The sequence below is a fragment of the Mesoplodon densirostris genome (genome assembly GCF_025265405.1).
Source record: "Mesoplodon densirostris isolate mMesDen1 chromosome Y unlocalized genomic scaffold, mMesDen1 primary haplotype SUPER_Y_unloc_1, whole genome shotgun sequence".
In the NCBI taxonomy this organism is placed as follows: Eukaryota; Metazoa; Chordata; class Mammalia; order Artiodactyla; family Ziphiidae; genus Mesoplodon; species Mesoplodon densirostris.
In genome coordinates this window covers 3,407,313-3,429,823 of record NW_026778236.1, presented here as the reverse complement: position 1 = coordinate 3,429,823, position 22,511 = coordinate 3,407,313, and the positions used below count along the sequence as shown (strand labels likewise).

General features: G+C 38.2%; 1 protein-coding gene across 1 annotated transcript; it reads right to left on the bottom strand.

Moving 5' to 3' along the window:
* Positions 1-8,629: 8,629 nt before the first annotated feature.
* LOC132482942 (sex-determining region Y protein) lies at positions 8,630-9,295 on the bottom strand. Its single transcript, XM_060088198.1, has one exon. It carries the CDS (start codon positions 9,278-9,280, stop codon positions 8,630-8,632), a length of 651 nt encoding a protein of 216 aa, XP_059944181.1. The 5' UTR covers positions 9,281-9,295.
* Positions 9,296-22,511: the final 13,216 nt, after the last annotated feature.

The following is a 22,511-nucleotide window of genomic DNA, read 5'->3' as shown; positions in this document are numbered from 1 at the left end:
CCTGTATTTTCTCCATCTCTTTCCAAAATATTGGATCATCTTTACTATCATTACTCTGAATTCTTTTTCAGGTAGACTGCCTATTTCCTCTTCATTTGTTTGGTCTGGTGGCTTTTTACCTCGCTCCTTCATCTGCTGTGTATTTCTCTGTCCTCCCATTTTTCTTAACTTACTGAGTTTGGGGTCTCCTTTTCGCAGGCTGCAAGTTCGTTGTTCCCGTTGTTTCTGGTGTCTATCCCTGTGGGTAAGCTTGGTTCAGTGGCTTGTGTAGGCTTTTTGGTGGAGGGGACTGGTGCCTGTGTTCAGGTGGGTGGTGCTGGATCTTGTCTTTCTTGTGGGCAGGGCTGTATCCTGTGCTGTGTTTTAGGGTGTCTGTGAACTTAGTATGATTTTGGGCCACCTCTCTGCTAATGACTGGAGTTGTGTTCCTGTCTTGCTAGTTGTTTGTCATAGGGCATCCATCACTGGAGCTGGTTGGCCATTGGGTGGAGCTGGGTCTTAACTTTGAGATGGAGATCTGTGGGAGAGCTCTTGCCAATTGATATTATTTAGGGCTGGGAAGTCTCTGGTGGTCCAAAGTCCTGAACTCAGCTCTCCCACCTTGGAGGCTCAGGTCTGACACCTGGCCAGAGTCCCAAGACCCTGTCAGGGCCTCCCTGGTGGCACAAGTGGTTGAGAGTCCGCCTGCCGATGCAGGGGATACGGGTTCGTGCCCCGGTCTGGGAGGATCCCATATGCCGCGGAGCGGCTGGGCCCGTGAGCCATGGCCGCTGAGCCTGCGCGTCCGGAGCCTGCGCGTCCGGAGCCTGTGCTCCGCAACGGGGGAGGCCACAACAGTGAGAGGCCCGCATACCGCAAAAAAAAAAAAAAAAAAAAAAAAAAAGACCCTGTCAGCCACACGGCTCAGAGGAAAAGTGGGAATAAAGGAAAGAAAAAATGATAATAAATAAATAAATAAATAATAATTAAAATAATTAAAATATAAAATATTATTAAAATTAAAAAGTAATTAAAAGAAGAAGAAGAGAGCAACCAAACCAAAAACAAATTCACCAATGATAACAAGCTCTAAAATCTATACTAAGTTAAACATAAAAATCAGAAACAAGTCAGTCGCAGGCAGCAAACCCCAAGTCTACCGTTGCTCCTAAAGTCCACCGCCTCAATTTGGGATGATTTTTTTGTCTCTTCAGATATTCCACAGATGCAGGGTACTTCAAGTTGATTGTGGGGATTTAGTCCACTGTTACTGAGGCTGCCTGGAGAAATTTCCCTTTCTCTTCTTTGTTCTCACAGCTCCTGGGGTTCAGCTTTGGTCTTGGCCCCACTACTGTGTGTAGGTTGCCCTCAGGCTTCTGTTCCTATCCACAAAGGATAGGGTTAAACAGCGACTGATTAGGGGGCTCTGGCTCACTCAGGCTGGGGGAAGGGTGGGATAGAGTAGACATACTTGGAATGCGGGACGAGCCTGCGGCAGTGGAGGTTGTGGTGTGTTTGCACCAGCCTGAGGCACGCCGTGTGTCCTCCCGGGGAAGTTGCCCCTGGATCACTGGACCCTGGCAGTGGTGGGCTGCACAGGCTCCCGGGAGAGGAGGTGTGGATAGTGACCTGTACTAACACACAGGCTTCTTGGTGGCTGCAGCAGCAGCCTTGGTGTCTCATGCCTGTCTCTGGGGTCCGTGCTGATAGCCTCAGCACGCACCCATCTCTGGAGCTGGTTTAGGCAGTGCTCTACCTTCTGTGGGCAGACAGGGAAGGAATCCCCTCTCCTCACACCCCTTGAAACAATGGTCTCTTGGCCCTTAGGGCTGGACTCTTAGTTCCAGACTTTTTCCCAGACTCCCTCATGGCTAGCTGTGATGCACTAACTCCCTTCAGGCTTTGTTCATGCAGCCAACCCCAGTCCTCTGCCTGGGATCTGACCTCCAAAGCCCAAGCCTCAGCTCCCAGCCATCATCCACCCCAGTGGGTGAGCAGACAAGACTCTCAGGCTGGTGAGTGCTGGTCGGCACCGATCCTCTGTGCCAGAATCTCTCCACTTTGCCCTCTGCAACCCTGTTGCTGTATTCTCCTCCGAGGTTCCGAAGCATCCCCCATCTCTGCCAGTGAAGGGCTTCCTAGTGTGTGAGAACTTTTCCTCCCTCACAGCTCCCTCCCCGTGGTGTAGGTCCCATCCCTATTCTTTTCTCTCTGTTTTTCCTGTTTTCTTTTGCCCTACCCAAGTACATAGGGAGTTTCTTGCCTTTTGGGAAGTCTGAGGTCTTCTGCCAGTGTTCAGTAGGTGTTATGTAGGAGTTGTTCCCCGTGTAGATGTAGTTCTGATGTATTTGTGGGGAGGAAGGTGATCTCCACATCTCACTCCTCCACCATCTTGGAGGTCCACCTCCATTGTCTTTCTTATAAATATCAATATTAATACTTAGTTCTCGTAAATGCCGACCTTGTCCTAGGTACTTTATATAATTTACTGTTTGAACCCTTGTACACGTTAAATTATTTAGTCTTTACACTATCCCAGAGAGGTAGGCTTTTCTTTTGTTTTTGTTGTTGTCATTTTATTATGATTAATACTAGCTTGTTTTTTGGTAATGCCAACCTCCATCTAATTACTTTATATACACTTTCTCATTAAATCCTCAAATACCTTAACTTATTTAGCCTCTGGAGCATCCCAGTGATGTAGTTTTTTCTTCTTTTTGTTATTATTATTATACCATTTTCATTAAAATTATTACCAGTTAGTCCTTTAGTAAACCTGAACTCTGACTTGATATGCTATAAACATTTAATCATTGAATTTACACCTTAACTTATTTAGACTTTACAGTATCCCAGTGATGTAGGTTTTCTTTGTTTTTATTTATCACTATTATTGTTATTATTACGAGTTATTTTTAATAATGTCGAACTCTATTCTGCGTACTTTATGTAAATTTACTCATTGAATTTAGGTATTTTAATTTATTTAGTCTTCACGGCCTAGGGGTGAGGTAGTTTTCTTTTTGTTTTTTCATATTATTAATCGTAATCATTATTATCAGTTAGTTCCTTAGTAAGGTAGACCACTTCTATGTATGTTACATGCACTTACTCATTGAGCCCTTATCCACGTAAACTTTTTAAGCTTCAAAGTATCCCAGTGAGGTAGGATTTGTTGTTCTTATTTTATTATTTTTACTGGGGAATTCTTTACTAATGCTGATCTCTATTCTAAGTATTTAGTATACATTTTTTCATTGACTCCTATACACTTTAAAATATTTTGTTTTCACAGATTCCAGTTAGGAAGGTTTTGCTATTGTTCTTCTTTCTTCTTATTAATAATTATAAGTATTATTACCAGTTAGTTCTTTACTGATGCCAACCTTTGTTCTAAGTACTTATATAGATGGATTCATTCAATCACTCTTATACACCTTAGCTTATTTACTCTTCACAGCATCCCACTGAAGTAGAGTTTGTTGTTTTTGTTATTTCATTATTTTTGATTTATTATTTTCACTGCCAGTTGGTTTTTACTAGTGCTGACCTCTGCTGAAAGTGCTGTGCATGCATACATTTACTCATTGAGCCCTATACACCTTACTTAGTTGTCACAGATCTCATGCAGTAGGTTTTATTGTTATTGCTATTTTATTGTTATCAATAATAATTTGATATTATTCTTTATAGTTAGTTCTTTATTATTTTCATATATTTACAGTTTGAATCCTATAAACCTTAACTTATTTAGTCTTTACAGTATACCAGTGAGGTAGGTTTTGATGTTGTTATTTTGTTATTATTAATATATATAAGTTAGTTCTTTATAAAATTAACATCTGTTCTGGTACATTATAAATACTTATGCATTCATTTCTATATGCATTAATTTAGTTAGTTTTTTAAAAATTAATGCTTGTTTTTACTTTGATACATTTATCAAATTCTATAATCCTTGAATTCTATAGTCTTTAATCTTTACAAAACACCATTGAGGCATGTTTTGTTGTTACAGTTATTGTTGTTGTTGTCGTTATTACCACTTTGTTCTTTACTAATGCCAGCCTCTGTTGTAAGCCCTTTGGGTACATTTACCTATTGAATCCTATACACCTTAACTAATTTAGTCTCCACAGCATCCCAGATAGGTAGGTTTTGGTTTTGGTTATATTATTATTATTGTTTACTATTACTAGTTAGTTCTTTACTAATGCTGACCTCTTTTCTAAGTAGTTTGATATATTAACTCATTCAGTGTGTTTTGTTGTTGTTGTTGTTGTTGTTTTTGAGGTATGTGGGCCTCTCACTGTTGTGGCCTCTCCCATTGCAGAGCACAGGCTCCAGACGCACAAGCTCAGTGGCCATGGCTCACGGGCCTAGCCGCTCCACGGCATGTGGGATCTTTCCGGACCGGGGCACGAGCCCGTGTCCCCTGCGTCGGCAGGCAGAACCCCAACCAATGCGCCACCAGGGAAGCCCCTCATTCAGTCTTACACACTTTAACATATTCATTGAGTGAGGTAGGTATTATGTTATTAGTATTTTTATTATTAGTAGTCCCTATTATTATTACTTGTTTGTCTTTTACTAATACCATCCTCTTTTCTAAATTCTTTAGATACATTTATTCATTCAGTCCCTATATGCCTTAACTTCCTAAATCTTTCATAGTATCCCAATGATATATTTTTGTTCATTTTCATTATGTATTATTATTTTTGTTGTTGTTACTAGTTAGTGTTTTATTAATGCCAAGCTCTGTTCTAAGTACTTCAACACACTTATTCATTGACTCCTCTACATGCTCACTTAGACTTCACAGCATCCATGTAGTAGGTTTTCTTTGTTTATCATCATCATGATTTCATTACTACTTAGCTTTTGCTAATCTTGACCTCTCTTCTTACTATTCTATATACATTTATGCATTGAATCCTACTCATCTTAATTTCTTTAGTGTTCACAGCACACCATTGAAGTACATTTTGTTGTTGTTGTTATCTTAGTACTATTATTATTATTACTATTGCTATTGTTATTATTGTTTAGTTCCCTACCAATGCTGACCTCTGTTCTTAGTACATTGTTTACCTTTTTTTGTTTGTTTGTTTGTTTTGCGGTACACGGGCCTCTCACTGTTGTGGCCTCTCCCGTTGCAGAGCACAGGCTCCGGACGCGCAGGCTCAGCGGCCATGGCTCACGGGCCCAGCCACTCCGCGGCATGTGGGATCTTCCCAGACCGGGGCATGAACCCGTGTCCCCTGCATCGGCAGGCCGACTCTCAACCACTGCGCCACCAGGGAAGCCCAGTACATTGTTTACCTTTACTCATCGAACCCTGTACACCTGAATTTATTTAATCTTCACAGCATCCCAGTGGTGTCATTGTTTTTTAACTATTACTACTAGCTAGTTCTTTAAAAATCTGAGCCTCTAGCTCTAGTACATTATATATATTTCACCTTTGAATCATATATACTTTAATGTATTTATTTTTCCCAGCATCCCACTGAAGTAGGTTTGGTTGTTTTTTTTTTGTTATTATTAATTTTTGCAAGTGTTACTAATTACTTCATTACTAATGCCATCCTCTGTTCTAAGTACTTTGTATATTTACTCCTTGAATCTTATATACCTTTACTTATTTAGTCTCATAGCATCCCAGTAAGGAGGTTTTGTTGTTGTTATCATTATTATTATCATTATCACTGTCATCGTCACCATTACTATTAATAGTACTTTAATAATGTCAACCCCTGAGTATGTTAAATATATTTACTCATTACATCTTTATGCCCCTTAGTTTCTTCAGTCTTCACAGCACCTCAGTGAAGTAGGAGTTTTTTGTTCTTTTTATTTTTGGTTATTATTTTTACTATTTAGTTCTTTGCCAATGCCGACATCTGTTCTAAGTACTTAAAATATATTTACTCCTTGAAACTTATACACCTTTAAGTAACTTAGTCCTCTCTGTATCCCACTGAGGTAGGTTGTCACTGTTGTTTTCTTATTATTACTATCATTAGTTGTTACTTTGTTACCAGTGCTGACCTCTGTTCTAAGAACTATGTGTATTTTCACTTCCAGCATACTATATACCTTCACTTATTTAGTCTTCATAGTATCTCAGTGGGTGTGTTTTGTTCTTGTTATTTTGTTATTATTATTATCATTACCAACTAGTTTTTTAATAATCTTTAGTTTTGTTTTTAATACTTTATATACTTTTACTCATTGAATCAGCATATACCTTCACTTATAGAGTCTTCCCTACAGCCCAGTGGGGTTGGCTTTGTTTTTGTTGTTGTTCTTTTATTTTTGTTTATTATTCTTATTATTCCCATTAATTTTTATTATTACTGCCATTTAAAGGTGAAGAAACTGAGGGCCAGACATGTAAAGGAAATAGTTCAATGTCAGATCTGGTAAATGGCAAAGAAAGGAGTCAGATCCAGGTTGCATCTGGAGGCCATGCTATTACTTCATACCGTTAAATATTTTTTAAATGTTGGCATTTTAAAATATGACAAATATTCATTATAAATATAAGAATACTCGGGCTTCCCTGGTGGCGCAGTGGTTGAGAGTCCGCCTGCCGATGCAGGGGATGCAGGTTCGTGCCCCGGTCCGGGAAGATCCCACATGCCGCAGAGCGGCTGGGCCCGTGAGCCATGGCTGCTGAGCCTGCGCGTCCGGAGCCTGTGCTCTGCAACGGGAGAGGCCACAACAGTGAGAGGCCCGTGAACCGCATAAAAAAACAAAACAACAACAACAACAACAACAACAACAAAAGAATACTTCTTATCAATACTTGCTAAAACAAACAAACACTTGCAAAAAATAAGCAAAAGCATCCGTTTATTTCCTAGGTATATTCTCGGAAGAAATTCATGTAAATATTCTCTCATGGACATGTATACAAATGTACAAAGGATGTCACTAATTGTAATGACTAAAACCAGTAGTGTCCATTCGCATATCCATAAAAAACAAAATAAATAAAATGAAATATACACAGTAATTTCTAAAACAAACCAACTGAATGTCACCGACACTATATTAAACAAAAGAAACTAGGCATAATATTTTATATTTTAATTTATTTGAAGTTCAAGAAAGGGAAAAAATAACCTATTTTGATGAAGGTCAGAGTGGAGGTTATTTCTGAACACGTGGAAAGAGAGGTGTTAAACCTAAAACACAAATACATATAAATGTAAAAATGTATGTAAAATATTTTAAAATGCAAGGTAGTTTAGGCAGTTGTTTGAAAGGTTATTACAACGTACAGTTCTCATTTGGGCTGCATGAATCTCCGATTAAGAAATACTGTTTCTGGAACAAATCAGTCTTTGAAGATAACTCCCTTTTTACCCTGAACTTTCTTTCAAAAACCTCACATTTCATTCTAATAAGTACTATTTTCATGTTTTGAGTTTTATTATTTGAGGTATTTTTTAAAGGTTTGGAATATATGTATTGGAAAGTTGACTTTGATATATATCATACAGTGTGATACATATTGACCATCGGCTTATTTTTATTCCAAAAAGTGATGCTTTTCTTTGCAAACTGCCAGGTTTTCTACCTTAGCCTGTATGCAAATTTTATAATGCCTTTGACTTGTATTTTCACTGACATCTCATCAGGTTCACCAGACGGGGGCTCCCTCCTCCCATCGCCCACCTCACCGCCGTAATCTGAATGGTTTGATACCTCTCTCTCTCCCCCTCTTTCTCCCCCCTCTCCTTCCCTCTCTCTCCCTCCCTCCTTCCCTCGCTCTCTCTCTCTCTCTTCCTTGCAGGAACGTAATAGTTAAGCGGCAATAGAAACAAGTACCTTGCCATTGTTAAAAGAAAATTTTCGGAAAAGCGGCGAAACCGTGAGCCCCATAGGAGCTAATTAAAGATTTCTTTTTACCCGATAGACTTTATAATCGGTTCAAAATAGAGGTCGAAGCGTGCAGAGTTTGTGTGGACTGAAGGAATTGAGCTGCAAATGTCAGCAAAACTGGTTTTTCCACAACGGGAAGAGGACCCAATATAAACTGTCAAAGGAGATAGAATGTACATATGTATTCACTAACTATGTGCAGTTTACGACCTGCAAAGTAGCTGAAAAGACCAAGCAACAGACCGTCTGCAGGGGAGTGGTTTAGGAGTTAGGAAGATTTCCATCGAAGTGCGACATTTTTTCCCTATACCATAAATCCGTGAGTGTTTCTCGAAGCACTATAGTTTTGAGTTACAGTATTTAAAATAAAGAGTGAGAATTCTATTGTCTATGCTGACGATCACCGGACTACTAATATATACGAATACCTATCTAATGGTCAATCTCGGGAACAACTAAAATTAGATATAAAAATATTTCCACTAATAGGAAAAACAGATGGCCTTTGAACTCAAGCAGTTTCAGTGTTGTTAAGATACTTTCTTAATAGTTAGTATTCTTTCGAGCAGTCATAAACAAAGGTTCAGTCATATTGTAATGTCCTAATTCTTTATATGTTAAACATGTTTATGTGGCTTATTTTGAAATTAAGTCACAGGTGAAGTAATAGTAAAATTGAGATGAATAGGGCCTTTGATAGCGAGAGTAAGGAAATCAGCATCGAAAATAAACGTGAGAAAGTTCGGGCTCTGAACTATAGTAAAAGGGGACGTCCGCAGGTCTGCGTAGCCTGTGTTACCCTATTGTGGCGCAGGCTTGTCCAGCTGCTGCGATGCTCCTGGGGCAGGAGTGAGCTGCTTATGTTCGTGGGCTGTGAGTGGCTTAACCGGCTTTCCATTCGTGAACGTGTGGCCTTGGCGCAACCGTCCTTGTATGTGAAGGGGTACAACGTCTCCTCTATGTGCATTCGGCTGCACTGTACTGAAGAGTCTGCGGGAAGCGATTTCTGTGGCCTCTTGGCCTTCCGACGAGGTCGATATTTATAGCCCGGGTATTTGTCTCGGTGCATGGCTCGTAGTCTCTGTGCCTCCTCGAAGAATGGCTGCTTTTCGGCTTCTGTAAGCATTTTCCAGTCGTATCCCAGGCGCTTACTGATCTCTGAGTTTCGCATTTGGGGATTCTCTAGAGCCACCTTTCGCCTTTGATCACGAGACCACACAATGAAGGCGTTCATGGGTCGCTTGACGCGGTCCTGGCCGCTCTCTCTACCATTTCCTCCAGTTTCGCACCGATCATTTGAGCTACCGTTGTCCGTCCACAGTAGGGAAGGGGCTTTCCCAAAGTCGCGGATATTTCGTTGCTGTACCGCTGGGCTGTAATCCTCACCGTTCACAATTCTGAACATGGCAGAAGCGTATGATTGCACCGTTTAAAAAGGGTGAGGAAGCAAAATTCGAAGGTGTAAGCGTTACGAAAATTATCTTGCTATTCAAGGGTTATTTCTACGAGGGACTGACTGACTATAGCTTTTGCAGTGAAATATGTACTTCTCCGCCCCCAACACCTCCCCTCAATACCGCCCCCGGCCCTCAGCCAAAGCCCGCCCAACCAACCTACCTACTCTCAAGGGAAACTACTTAGTAGGATTGTAACGCTCTGCTTTCTGCTTTGTTTACATCTAATCAAAACCGCTGAAGGTGCTAACACCTGCTTTAAAATAAATACAAACTTTGTCACTATAAAGCTATTTTATTATCCCCTTAATTCAAAGGTTGAAGGTGCAACAGAGATACTAACGAATTTTTTATCGTTATGAATGTAAGTGAGTGTTATCTTAAACACAAAGCTTAAAGACAACCTGAACTTGTTAGCCATTAGAACACACAGGATACTGAATTCATGCTAATCATGATCCTTGTTTCTTCACTTCTACCTAAAGTACAATTGAAAATTCTATATCAGTATTCCAGTGGCAAGTAACTCGGAATTCTACTATCTATGCTGGCGATGATCGGAATGCTAATATATACTAACAGCTATTTAATAGGCAATCTTAGAAACAATTAAATTAAATATAAAAAGTGTTCCATTGAAGAAAAACAAATGACCTTGGAACCCAAGCAGTTCCGTCGTGTTAATGTAACACTTAAAAGGGACTGGGTTTTTGTTTTGGCGGGGGGTGGGGGTGGGGGTGATTTGAGAGGGTAAGCTATACAGAAGTATACTTGTCATTCTCTACTGCACTTTTACATAACGGATGATCAAAACTAAACAAAACAAAAAATAACGATGTTTTAGAAATCTAAGTTTCTAAATTATAGCTATCAATTCGTCGTCGTCTTTTATATTCTACTTCAAACTTAGGACAAAATTAGAAGGTCATACTTTACAAAATGAAATAAGTGAATACCTCCTCCAAATAAATACTTAAGGCACAATTGGGAGTTTTCATTAAATATGTGCATGTAATAAAATAGGAGAAATCTTCCCCGACACAAGTTTTAAAACTGTATTTGGAAAATGGGAGTAAAAATTATAGGCTGCACAGGACATAACCTATGAAAAATTAAAATTAAAAAAAATCTCACCAAGACTGCCAAAGAATGATGCCAAAATTCCTAAGAAAATAAAACTTAAATGATCCCTGCCTTACATGCAAAAAAAATCTGCATAACCAAATGTGATTTAAGCAATAAGACATCTGATACAATGAATAATAGAAACTCCAAACAGAAATTAACTTAATCAAAAGACATGTATAAATCCCATAATCTGTATCCTGTCATCAAAGTTTAGTATTCAAGATCCAAATAAAATGTAAAATATTGTTACTTGGTCCAATTTGAGACAAACATCTTACTACAGAATCAAAAGTTTAAATTGCACTCATACACAAAAGCAGATTTTGTAAAGCTGGAAATTGTTTAACATGTGAGAAAAGATTATATACCATTTCAAAATTGAAATTAAAAAGCAAAGAGAGATACATTCTGCAATGTGGAGGAACCTTGAAAACATCAAGCTTTGTGAAAAAAGGCAGTCACCAGAGGCCAGATACTGGAAGATTCCATTTATATGAAATCCCCAGAGGACACAAATGCAGAGACAGGAACCAAATTAGTGATGGTTGCCCAGGACTCAATAAGAGGGAGTGGGCATGAGGAGGAACTGTTACCAGGTACAGGGTTTCCTTCTGGAGTGATGAAATATTCTGGAACTAGATACAGGTGACAGTTGCACAGCATTATGAATGTACTTAAGTACTGAATTGTACTGTTTAAATGATTAAAATGAATGTTATGTATATTTAACCACAATGAAAAAGAAGAAAAATAGGACCTCACAGGTATGAATATAATTACATAAATGGTTGGGGAAGAGTCTTTTGGAGGAAGGGTGGCAAGAACATTTAAATTAAAAAAAAGGAGATTTCAGTGCTTTTAGACCTCCAGCTCCTAGAACAGGGCCTGGCATGTATTAGGTTCTTGAAATATTTCCTCAATGCTTCAATTAACAAAAGGAGTGAAAATAGCTCCAAGCTTGGAGAAGGAAAGAGAACTGGTAATCCACTTTAAAACAAACAAACAAACAAACAAACAAAATAGCAAGAGTCTCTAAAGTAATGATTTTTCATGCAAGAATGGAGGAAAGGAGATGGAGAGAGAGAGACATGGCCCACCTCGGTAATATGATATCATGTTTGTTTCTTTGAGTGCATTTTTCGAGTTTCACCTCATTTTGATCTCAGAAGCAAGGCTGATACTCACTCTCTATGCCCAGGTACAATATTTAACAGTCCTTACAATATTGTGCCTTTATGCCAGAGAGTAAAAGCGTGCTTCCCTGAACTCCTGGGCAACTGGGATACCACCCCCATCCCCCATATTCATTAAAGAAAAGTTTAAGGCACTATTGTGTTAAATGACTACCACCTTTCCTATTCATTCCTGACTATGTCTCAACAGTTAACTATGATTTCCTCAATCAGACCCAGAAGCTAAGTGGTAGGAAGTGATATGGCCCTGCCAATATTAAATCCAAACAGGATTTACTAAGAACAAAGTTCACAAAACAAACAAACAAAGTCATTTTTTCTTTTGGTGGGATTACTGTTCTAGAATATAAAAATGCTCAAGAGATATTAGATTCAAGTAATTTCATATAGACTTCCTTCTCAAATTAGAATAAAAATGGATGAGAACTGAAAATGATAACTGAGATTATTCTGGTGAAATCAACTGTACTTGGGGTAGTACTGATACGCACTTTATTCTCATGAGTTTAATACCCCCTGTGTAGCTCTCATTTTAATTTCTATGGTGAATGGAAACACAGCTCAACAGTTTTTACACAATAAAACCCACAAATTTTTACATTAGTAATTTATATATTTTCTTCCTCATCACCCCCCATCTCCTACACCACCCCCCAGCCCCCAAAATTAGAACATCTTCAAATTAAGATGTGGATACAAGGAAAATTACATGGATGTTACTCCATTTATTTCCTCTAAATGTATCAGGACCTTCCCATCAAAATATGAATATATGGAGTTAAAGGATAACTCCCCCACAAATCTTAAACCAGTTGGAGTTTACTAATCTAAATCCACTTATGTGTGCATTTCCTTTGCAGTTTGTCTGTGAGCTTTTTTTTTGTTTTGTTTTTTGTTTTTTAAGCCTAATGATACATAAGACACAAACAACAAAAGAAAAATACATAAAGTACACAGCAGCCAGTGTTAAAATATTTGTGCAGCAAAGGACACTATGAAGTAAACGAAAAGATTAAATAGAATAATACTAAATTTATGGGTTTTAACAAATTTTATAAATAGCTAATTTCCTTTGGAACTTTAGAGTCAAATGCCTTTAAGGTCTGTTTATTTATTTGCTCCTTTGTTTGTTTTTTAAGTTTTGATGGATTCGTAAAATAATTATGGTCTGGCTTTAAAGAACTGAAATGAAATATTCTTTGAATGTGTTAGATACAAATCAATGCTCAGTTATTTCATTGTTCCAAGACTTTAAACAAGTAAACCATATAGATTCCCTTAAACATGATCGATTGTACTGCTATCTCCTTTCCAGTGGCTTCCTAATTAATCTGGGGTGGGGTGGGGAGGGAGAAAAAGAAACTAGCGGAAAAAAGAAACTTACTAATACATATCCACTGTGTTTAGTTTACAACGATAAAATAATGCTGCTTGTTTTCTTCTCTAGCCTCAAACACTTTGTTTTAGTTTACCATTTTGACATTTCCAAAATATAGGAGATTGTCTAAAAAATGGCCTAACCCAAAGCATTTTCCCATATCAGTTGTAACTGATGGTATTAAAAAGACATACCTCTGCTAGCCAGGTCTAAAATATGTAAAAAGGAAACTGATTACAATGCACTCCTCCTTTCTACCTTGAAACATACAGGTGGCCTCACTCCTTTCATTTCACTTCTGATGCACAAGCATGACCTACTCTTTTTAATTCCTCTAATCAGCTCAGATGTTGTTTGTCTTAGCTTGTGCTTTTCTATAAAAGGAAGGTCACTTTTGATCTCCCCTCTGTTTCATATCTCCCTTCTGTTTCTGTCAAGGTCAGTTATAGCTTCAGTTCTCAAGCAAACCAAGCAGCTGTTTGACCAAAAGCTACTTTAAGGAAAATGTGTTAAAGATATTCCATGGAAGTGTTCCATTGTACTTTGCACACATTATTTTTTCTCACTTTATTAAGATCAGAAACTACTTTCATTCAGCTTCTAATCTTTTGAAATAATTTATTTAATACTCCAATAATTGGTCAACGCTTATGAGTATTTCTCAGTTTTCTGCTGAGGATTTTTTCTTTTCATTTTGTCTAGTGCTTTATACATGAAAGATAGCATCCTTTAGCTGAAACACATTTCACAGATACTTTCCCTATTTTGGCCCTATATTTGCACTTATCCTTTTTATCTTTTAGCCTTCAAAGTAGTACTGTAGTAATTAATAGTGGATATAATGTGAATCCTTGCTTTGGCCTTGTTTCAAAGACATTGGTTTCAGTATCTTAACAAGAAAATGTTGCTTGTTTGTGAACTAGTCTTTATGCTGCCACTGCAGCAGGTATCTGATAACAACAACAACAAAAATTTATATTATCTGGTGATTACATTGTTGACTAAAATATAACCATACGACCTAGGGAGTTCCCTGGTGATCCAGGGGTTAGGACACAGTGCTTTCACTGCCATCACCCCAGGTTCAGTCCCTAGTCAGGGAACTAAGATCTTGTAAGCCGCTCAGCCTGGCCAAAAAATAAAAATAAAAAATAAACGCACAACCTAAAAGTTGAGAGTTATATTTTATTTGGCAGACATACTAAGGACGTCAAGCCCGGGAGGCAGCATCTCAAGTAACCCTGAGAAAACTGATCTGAGGAGGCAAGGGGGGAGCCAGGGTATATACGAGTTTTTCAACAAAATGCAGGTAGTAGGAACAAAAGATTACCCTTAATAGAAGAAAACTAGATATCTCAAGTTAAAGAATATAGCACTTCTCTTTGTATGAGAAGTTGCAAGACTGTGGGCTCACTGAAATCATTCATTTGATATGCACTTCAGCTATCTGGGGCCAGGATCCTGTGTTTTCCCGTCCTGAGTTTCCTCAGGGCTCACTGTGGGGAGTGGCTGCAGTCTGATGGCTGCTATTTGGCAGGTATTCTTTGTTTCCTTCCTGAGTTCCCTCAGGGCTCACCACTCAATGTCAGAGGTGGCTGCAATCACTGAGGACTGTGGCATCCTTTGTTTACTGATATGGCAGGCAATATTTTATTTCTTAATATCTTGCTTGAAATGTGGTTAGAAATCATCTAAAACAATCATCTGAGTCTGGTGACAAGCCAAACAAGTCTCACTTTGTGGCTGGATTTCTGAATAGAAAAATGGGAAATTGAATTGTCTATGAAACTTTTTGATTTGTGGGGATGTTTTCGTTTTGTTTCTTGGTTTCTATTTCCGCCAAACATGATCCCTTTTCTTTTCTTTTCTTTTTTTTTTAAGGATAAGTGATGTATATAAACATATATACATATGTTTATAGGTCTTTTAAATGTAACAGTTTAAAAGTAGGCAATTTATGTGTTTCCACACCTGACATCTGAAGCAAACCTCATTCTCTCTACCTCTTTCACCCTCCTCTTTTCTCTCTTTTCATACTCTTGTATTGGTTCTAATTGTCAACTGAAAAAAAAAAGTTAAACATTATGCTTTATTCAATACTGTTGAGAGGTCACTCAAGATATTGATTTTTGAATCAGGGTCTATTGATAATCTAAAATTCTCTCGGTGGCCTTTCTTACTAGTCTGCTATGATCCAGAAAATGTTTTCATTTGTTGCTTGTTCATATACCTAGAAATGCACTATTACAGTTATTCTATGTAGAGTTACATATATGAGCCACAGCCTCAAGACCTAGCCATCATTAATTTTGTCAGAGACCTGGTTACACTTTGGGCCACATGAGACAACAGTCTTGTAAAACAGGCAGGATATAAGTAATCCGGCTAGTGACATTAATAAAGTCACAGTGAAGCAGAGAGGGGCATGAAGTATAAATAATTTAAAAACAACAAGAGAGAACAAAGTAAAACAAAAACTAGCATAACTACTTGCAATCTTGTCCTAAAAAGACATCAGTTCCACAGGGGAGCCAGCTGGAGAAGCCAAATTCTGGAAGGATCTCTCAGAGAGAAAAAGATAAATGTTTCTTTTTTGTTTACAAAGGTATACTTTATCAACTTGTAGCTCCCAGCATGAGAGGAAAGGTTTTTCTGGAAACCAAAGAATTAAAAGCAAGTATATTTCAGAAGAAGTCATGAAATTATAAATCATATTTATCAGTTAATTCAGTCCGATGTAACTGATTCTGTTGATCTGGATGAAGTCCTCGCATTTTCCATTAGAGGTTTATAATTTCTTACCCAGTTAGGGGTATGATTTAAAAGTCATCAGAAATTTACATTTGTCCAAAAATACTTTTTATGACTCTTCCTGAAGATCTTTGTTTTATGAAAGCATCAGAGTAAAACAATGATTGTCTATAAACAACAAGAAAAAATGGTGGGGTTAAGGTTCAGATTACAATGCAATTGACAAGAAACTTGGATAGTTTGGTGACATACTACCTTCCAAGATAATCACTAGAATGATGACTGATATCACTGTTCCAGGATATATAAGATTTTAGGAAGACTGGTTCAAGATGGTGGAGTAGAAGGACATGCCCTCACTCCCTCTTGCGAGAGCACTGGGATCACAACTAAGTGATGAACAATCATTGACAGGAAGACACTGGAAATCACCAAGAAAGATACTCCACATCCAAAGACAAAGGAGAAGCCACAATCAGATGGTAGGAGGGGAGCAATCACAATAAAATCAAACCCCATAACGGTTGGGTGGGTGACTCACAAACTGGAGAACACTTATACCACAGAAGTCCACCCACTGGAGTGAAGGTTCTGAGCCCCACGTCAGTCCTCCCAACCTGGGGGTCTGGCAATGGGAGGAGGAATTCCTAGAGAATCAGACTTTAAAGGCCAGCGGACTATGTTTGCAGGACTTCGACAAGACTGGGGGAAACAGAGACTCCACTCTTGGAAGGCACACACAAAGTAGTGTGTGCATCGGGACCCAGGGGAAGGAGCAGTGACCCCATAGGAGACTGAACCAGACGTACCTGCTGGTGATGGAGGGTGTCCTGCAGAGGCAGGTGGTGGCTGTGGATCACCCTGAGGACAGGAACGTTGGTGGTGGAGGTTCTGGGGAGTGCTCCTTGGCATGAGCCCTCCCAGAGTCCACCATTAGCCCTACCAAAAAGCCCAGGTAAGCTCCAGTGCTGGGTCGCCTCAGGCCAAACAACCAACAGGGAGGGAACACAGGCCCACCCATCAGCAGACAAGCAGATTAAAGTTTTACTGAACTCTGCCCACCAGAGCAACACCCAGCTCTACACACCCCCAGTTCTTCCCATCAGGAAGCTTGCACAAGCCTCTTAGATAGCCTCATCCACCAGAGGGCAGACAGCAGAGGCAAGAAGAACAGCAATCCTACAGCCCATGGAACAAAAACCACATTCACGGAAAGATAGACAGGAAGAAAAGGCAGAGGGCTAGGTACCAGATGAAGGAAAAAGATAAACCCCCAGGAAAACAACTAAAGGAAGTGGAGACAGGAAAACTTCCAGAAAGAGAATTCAGAATAATGATAGTGAAGATGATCCAGGACCTCAAAAATGAATGGAGGCAAAGAGCGAGAAGATGCAAGAAATGTTTAACAAAGACCTAGAAGAATTACAGAGCAAGTAACAAGAAGAATTACAGAACAAACAAACAGAGATGAACAATTCAATAACTGAAATGAAAAATAGACTAGAAAGAATCAATAGCAGAATAACTGAGGCAGAAGAACGGATAAGTGACCTGGAAGACAGAATGGTGGAATTCACTGGCACAGAACAGAATAAAGAAAACAGAATGAAAAGAAATGAAGACAGCCTAAGGGACCTCTGGGACAACATTAAACACAACAACTTTTGCATTATAGGGTTCCCAGGAGGAGAGGGGAGAGGGAAAAGACCCGAGAAAATATTTGAAGAGATTATAGTCAAAAACTTCCTTAACATGAGAAAGGAAATAGCCACTCAAGTCCAGGAAGCACAGAGAGTCCCAGGCAGGATAAACCCAAGGAGAAACAGGCCAAGACACATAGTAATCAAATTGACAAAAAAATAAAGACAAAGAAAAATCATTGAAAGCAAAAAGGGGAGAACAACAAATAACATACAAGAGAACTCCCATAAGGTTAACAGCTGATTTCTCAGCAGAAGCTCTACAGGCCAGAAGGGAGTAGCACAATATACTTAAAGAGATGAAAGGGAAGAACCTACAATGAAGATTGCTCTAGCCAGCAAGGATCTCATTCAGATTCAACAGAGAAATCAAAAGCTTTACAGACAATCGAAACCTAAGACAATTCAGCACCACCAAACGAGCTCTACAACAAATGCTAAAGGAACTTCTCTAAGTGGGAAACACATGAGAAAAAAAGAACCTACAAAAACAAACCTATAACAATTAAGAAAATGGAAATAAGAACATACATATTGATAATTACCTCAAAAGTGAATGGATTAAATACTCCATCCAAAAGACACAGGCTCACTGAATGGATACAGAAACAAGACCCATATATATGATGTCTACAAGAGACCCATTTCAGACCTAGGGACACATACAGACTGAAAGTGAGGGGATGGAAAAAGATATTCCATACAAATGGAAATCAAAAGAAAGCTGGAGTAGCAATACTCATATCAGACAAAATACACTTTAAAGAATGTTGCAAGAGACAAGGAAGGACACTACATAATGATCAAGGGGATCAATCCAAGAAGAAGATATAGCAATTATAAATATATATGCACCCAACATAGGAGCACCTTAATACATAAGGCAACTGCTAACAGCTATAAAAGAGGAAATTGACAGTAACACAGTAATAGTGGGGGACTTTAACACCTCACTTACACCAATGGACACATCATCCAAACAGAAAATTAATAAGGAAACCCAAGCTTTAAATGACACAATAGACCAGATAGATTTAATAGATATTTATAGGACATTCCATCCAAAACAGCAGCTTACACTTTATTCTCAAGGGCACACAGAACATTCTCCAGGATAGATCACATCTTGGGTCCCAAATCAAGCCTCAGTAAATTAAAGAATATTGAAATCATATCAAGCATGTTTTCTGACCAAAATGCTATGAGATTAGAAATCAACTCAGGGAAAGAAAACCACATTAAAAACACAAAGACATGGAAGCTAAACAATACTTTATTAAATAACCAAGGAATAAGTGAAGAAATCAAAGAGGAGATCAAAAAATACCTACAGACAAATTACAATGAAAACATGACGATCCCAAAACTATGGGATGCAGCAAAAGCAGTTCTCAGGGGGAAGTTTATAGCAATGCAAGCCTACCTCAAGAAACAAGAAACAATTCAAACAATCTAACCTTACACCTAAAGGAACTAGAGAAAGAAGAACAAACAAAACACAAAGTTAGCAGGTGGAAAGGAATCATAAAGAACAGAGCAGAAATAAATGACATAGAAACTAAGAAAACAATAGCAAAGATCGATAAAACGAAAAGTGGTTCTTTGAGAAGATAAAAAAAAAAAATGATAACCATTAGCCAGAATCAGCACGAAAAAGAGGGAGAGGACTCAAATCCATAAAATTAGAAATGGAAAAGGAGAAGTTACAACAGACACCACAGAAATACAAAGCATCCTAAGAGACTACTACAAGTGACCCCATGCCGATACAATGGACAATCTGGAAGAAATTGACACATTCTTAGAAAGGTATAACCTTCCAAGATTGAACCAGGAACAAATAGAAAATATGAATAGGCCAATCACAAGTAAAGAAATTGAAACTGTGATTAAAAATCTTCTAGCAAACAAACCTCCAGCAGCAGATGGCTTCACAGTTGAATTCTATCAAACATTTAGAGAAGCACAAACACATATACTTCTCAAACTCTTCCAAAAAATTGCAGAGGAGGGAACATTCCCAAACTCCTTCTATGAGGCCACCATCACCCTGATTCCAAAACCAGAAAAAGATACTACAAAAAAAAGAAAAAGAAAATTACAGACCAATATCAGTGATGAACATAGAAGCAAAAATCCTCAGCAAAATACTAGTGAACAGAATCCAACAACACACTAAAAGGATCATATGTCATCATCCAGTCGGATATACCCCAGGGATGCAAGGGTTCTTCAATATACACAAAGCAATCAATGTGACACACCATGTTAACAAATTGAAGAAGAAAAACCATATGATCATCTCACTAGATGCAGAAAAAGCTTTTGACAAAATTCAACACCCATTTATGATAGAAACTGTCCAGAAAGTGGGCATAAAGGGAATCTCTATATAATAATGGCCATATACGACAAACCCACAGCAAACATCATTCTCAATGGTGAAAAACTGAAAGCCTTTCCTCTAAGGTCAGGAACAAGACAGGGATGTCCACTCTCACCACTCTTATTCCACATAGTTGTGGAAGTCCTAGCAATGACAATCAGAGAAGAAAAAGAAATAAAAGGAATCCAAATTGGAAAAGAAGAAGTAAAACTGACAGTCTTGGCAGATGACATGATACTATACATAGAGAACCCTAAGGATGCCACCAGAAAACTACTTGAGCTAATCAGTGAATTTGGTAAAGATGCAGGATACAAAATGAATGATCAGAAATCTCTTGCATTCCTATACACTAATGATGAAAAGGCTGAAAGAGAAAATAAGGAAACACTCTCATTTACCATTACAACAAAAAGAAAAAAATACCTAGGAATAAACATACCTAGGGAGACAAAAGACCTGTATGCATAAAACTATAAGACACTATTAGATGAAAGAAATTAAGCATTGTGTTTTTGTCTTGTTTGTAGTTTCCTTTGTTTTACAAAAGCTTTTAAGTTTCATTAGGTCGCATTTCTTTCTTTCTTTTTTTTTTAACTCCATTAGTCTAGGAAGTGGATCAAGGAAGATCTTGCTTTGAGTTATGTTAAAGTGTGTTCTTTCTATGTTTTTCTCTAAGAGTATTATAGTGCCTGGCCTTACATTGAGGTCTCTAATCCATTTGGAGTTTATTTTTGTGTACAGTGTTAGGGAGTGTTCTAATTTTCATTCTTTTACATGTAGCTCTCCAGTTTTCCCAGCACCCTTATTGAAGAGGCTGTCTTTTCTCCATTGTATATTCTTGCCTCCTTTGTCAAAACTAAGGTGACCATAGGTGTGTGGGTTTATCTCTGGGCTTTCTATCCTACTCCATTTATGTATATTTCTCTTTTTGTTCCAGTACCATACTCTCTTGATTACTGTAGCTTTGCAGTTTAGTCTGAAGTCAGGGAGCCTGATTCCTCCAGCTCCGTTTCTTTCCCTCAAGCCTGCTTTGGCTATTCGGGGTCTTTTGTGGCTCCACAGAAATTTTAAGGTTTTTCGTTCTAGTTCTGTAAAAAATATCATTGGTAATTTGATAGAGATTGCATTGAAGCTGTAGATTGCTTTTGGTAGTATAATAGTCATTTTCACAATATTGATTCTTCCAATCCAAGAACATGGTATATCTCTACAATGTGTCTTCTTTAATTTCTTTCATCTAATAGTGTCTTATAGTTTTATGCATACAGGTCTTTTGTCTCCCTAGGTATGTTTATTCCTAGGTATTTTTTTCTTTTTGTTGTAATGGTAAATGAGAGTGTTTCCTTATTTTCTCTTTCAGCCTTTTCATCATTAGTGTATAGGAATGCAAGAGATTTCTGATCATTCATTTTGTATCCTGCATCTTTACCAAATTCACTGATTAGCTCAAGTAGTTTTCTGGTGGCATCCTTAGGGTTCTCTATGTATAGTATCATGTCATCTGCCAAGACTGTCAGTTTTACTTCTTCTTTTCCAATTTGGATTCCTTTTATTTCTTTTTCTTCTCTGATTGTCATTGCTAGGACTTCCACAACTATGTGGAATAAGAGTGGTGAGAGTGGACATCCCTGTCTTGTTCCTGACCTTAGAGGAAAGGCTTTCAGTTTTTCACCATTGAGAATGATGTTTGCTGTGGGTTTGTCGTATATGGCCATTATTATATAGAGATTCCCTTTATGCCCACTTTCTGGACAGTTTCTATCATAAATGGGTGTTGAATTTTGTCAAAAGCTTTTTCTGCATCTAGTGAGATGATCATATGGTTTTTCTTCTTCAATTTGTTAACATGGTGTGTCACATTGATTGCTTTGTGTATATTGAAGAACCCTTGCATCCCTGGGGTATATCCGACTGGATGATGACATATGATCCTTTTAGTGTGTTGTTGGATTCTGTTCACTAGTATTTTGCTGAGGATTTTTGCTTCTATGTTCATCACTGATATTGGTCTGTAATTTTCTTTTTCTTTTTTTTGTAGTATCTTTTTCTGGTTTTGGAATCAGGGTGATGGTGGCCTCATAGAAGGAGTTTGGGAATGTTCCCTCCTCTGCAATTTTTTGGAAGAGTTTGAGAAGTATATGTGTTTGTGCTTCTCTAAATGTTTGATAGAATTCAACTGTGAAGCCATCTGCTGCTGGAGGTTTGTTTGCTAGAAGATTTTTAATCACAGTTTCAATTTCTTTACTTGTGATTGGCCTATTCATATTTTCTATTTGTTCCTGGTTCAATCTTGGAAGGTTATACCTTTCTAAGAATGTGTCAATTTCTTCCAGATTGTCCATTGTATCGGCATGGGGTCACTTGTAGTAGTCTCTTAGGATGCTTTGTATTTCTGTGGTGTCTGTTGTAACTTCTCCTTTTCCATTTCTAATTTTATGGATTTGAGTCCTCTCCCTCTTTTTCGTGCTGATTCTGGCTAATGGTTATCATTTTTTTTTTTTATCTTCTCAAAGAACCACTTTTCGTTTTATCGATCTTTGCTATTGTTTTCTTAGTTTCTATGTCATTTATTTCTGCTCTGTTCTTTATGATTCCTTTCCACCTGCTAACTTTGTGTTTTGTTTGTTCTTCTTTCTCTAGTTC